General features: G+C 41.4%; 1 protein-coding gene across 5 annotated transcripts in view; it reads left to right on the top strand.

Moving 5' to 3' along the window:
* Nucleotides 1-1,284, top strand: part of TACC2 (transforming acidic coiled-coil containing protein 2) — a 244,549-nt gene that overhangs the window by 235,624 nt on the left and 7,641 nt on the right. For all 5 annotated transcript variants that reach the window (XM_019502936.1, XM_019502937.1, XM_019502938.1 and 2 more), the window contains one exon: nt 456-562. In XM_019502936.1, coding sequence (XP_019358481.1) covers nt 456-562 — 107 coding nt within the window. The remainder of the gene's footprint in view (nt 1-455; nt 563-1,284) is intronic.

Raw genomic sequence — 1,284 nt, forward strand, 5'->3', positions numbered from 1 at the left:
CCACCCCCAACACCTCCTCCCAGCACCATTTAGCCCAACATCTCTGCTGGGAAAACCCAGCGCTGCCCTGGCCCCAGCCCACATCGACCCACAGCATACCCCCTGCAACCCTTTTAAGTACCCCTAGGGGTACGTGTACCCCCAGTTGACAACCACTGGCTTTCATGCTGGTCGCCTCACCAGGATTTAGACTTTGTTTTTTCTGGTTAAGGACCATTATTTTATTTGGGTTTTTTTTAATTTTCTCCATGGTATAGTTAGCACAGTGGAGTCCCCTCCTGTAACATAGATACACACTCAAATACAACATAATAAGTGCTGTATTGTAAGCTTTGGGCTCATACAATATTGTGTGTGTGTGCGCGCGTGCTAAAATATTGTTACAGCAGCTAAAATCATTTGAGCACCAGAAACAACAAACTTGCTGTTGACACCCTTTGGTTTTTGTATTTAAGAATGAAGAAGTGTTGAAGAAATGTGCACAGGAGTATTTATCAAGAGTAAAGAAAGAGGAGCAGAGGTACCAAGCACTCAAAATCCATGCTGAGGAAAAACTGGACAGGTAATTGCTGTGTGTGCGCTTTTTACTATAGGTAGGGCTAGCATCTTATGATTTTTGGCACTTTTTGGTGGGAATATTATATCAAGTACATGCTAATCTGTCATGGGGAAGAGTGGGAGGTTAAATAAATGACCTGATACTAGGTTTTTTCTGTGGGAGAAGAAAGGAGGAAACCAGTGACCACAGCTGAATACTAATCACCAAACTTGTACTAAGAGATCACAGAGAATGAGAGAATACTGCTTGATAAATGGGCCTTTCTGGAATAGACCATACCAAGAGACTTTTTGAATTAATGTGCTTTTCAAGGCAGCTGCAGAAAGTCTTTTAGTTTCATAAACTTCACTCGGTAAGCCAGGCACTGGATCTGGTTTTCTTCACTAGGCTGTGAAGCTCAAGTTAGCATTTCTAGAGCCCACTGTAAATCTCTTATAATAACTGTCTCAGGTAATTAATATCTCCATAATATCAACACTGACCAGTGTTTGTAATGAAACACATTTTTCAGTTTATTTCTCAACTGTTCTCCCAGCGTCAGTCTAATCCAGACACCAGAAGTCATCATGGTTAAAGGCTTAGGAAATGTTCAACAGGTTCTGTGATACTAGCACAGTTGCTGGTGTGTAACATAGTTTACAAAAATATTTGTGACAACCATGCTCAAGTGACGGTTGGAGTAGCGAAAGGTTTTTTCTTCTTAGTGGGTAGCAGCTCTCAAAGTT

This window comes from Gavialis gangeticus, unplaced genomic scaffold (genome assembly GCF_001723915.1).
Source record: "Gavialis gangeticus isolate Ggan-Ray unplaced genomic scaffold, GavGan_comp1, whole genome shotgun sequence".
Taxonomy (NCBI): domain Eukaryota; kingdom Metazoa; phylum Chordata; order Crocodylia; family Gavialidae; genus Gavialis; species Gavialis gangeticus.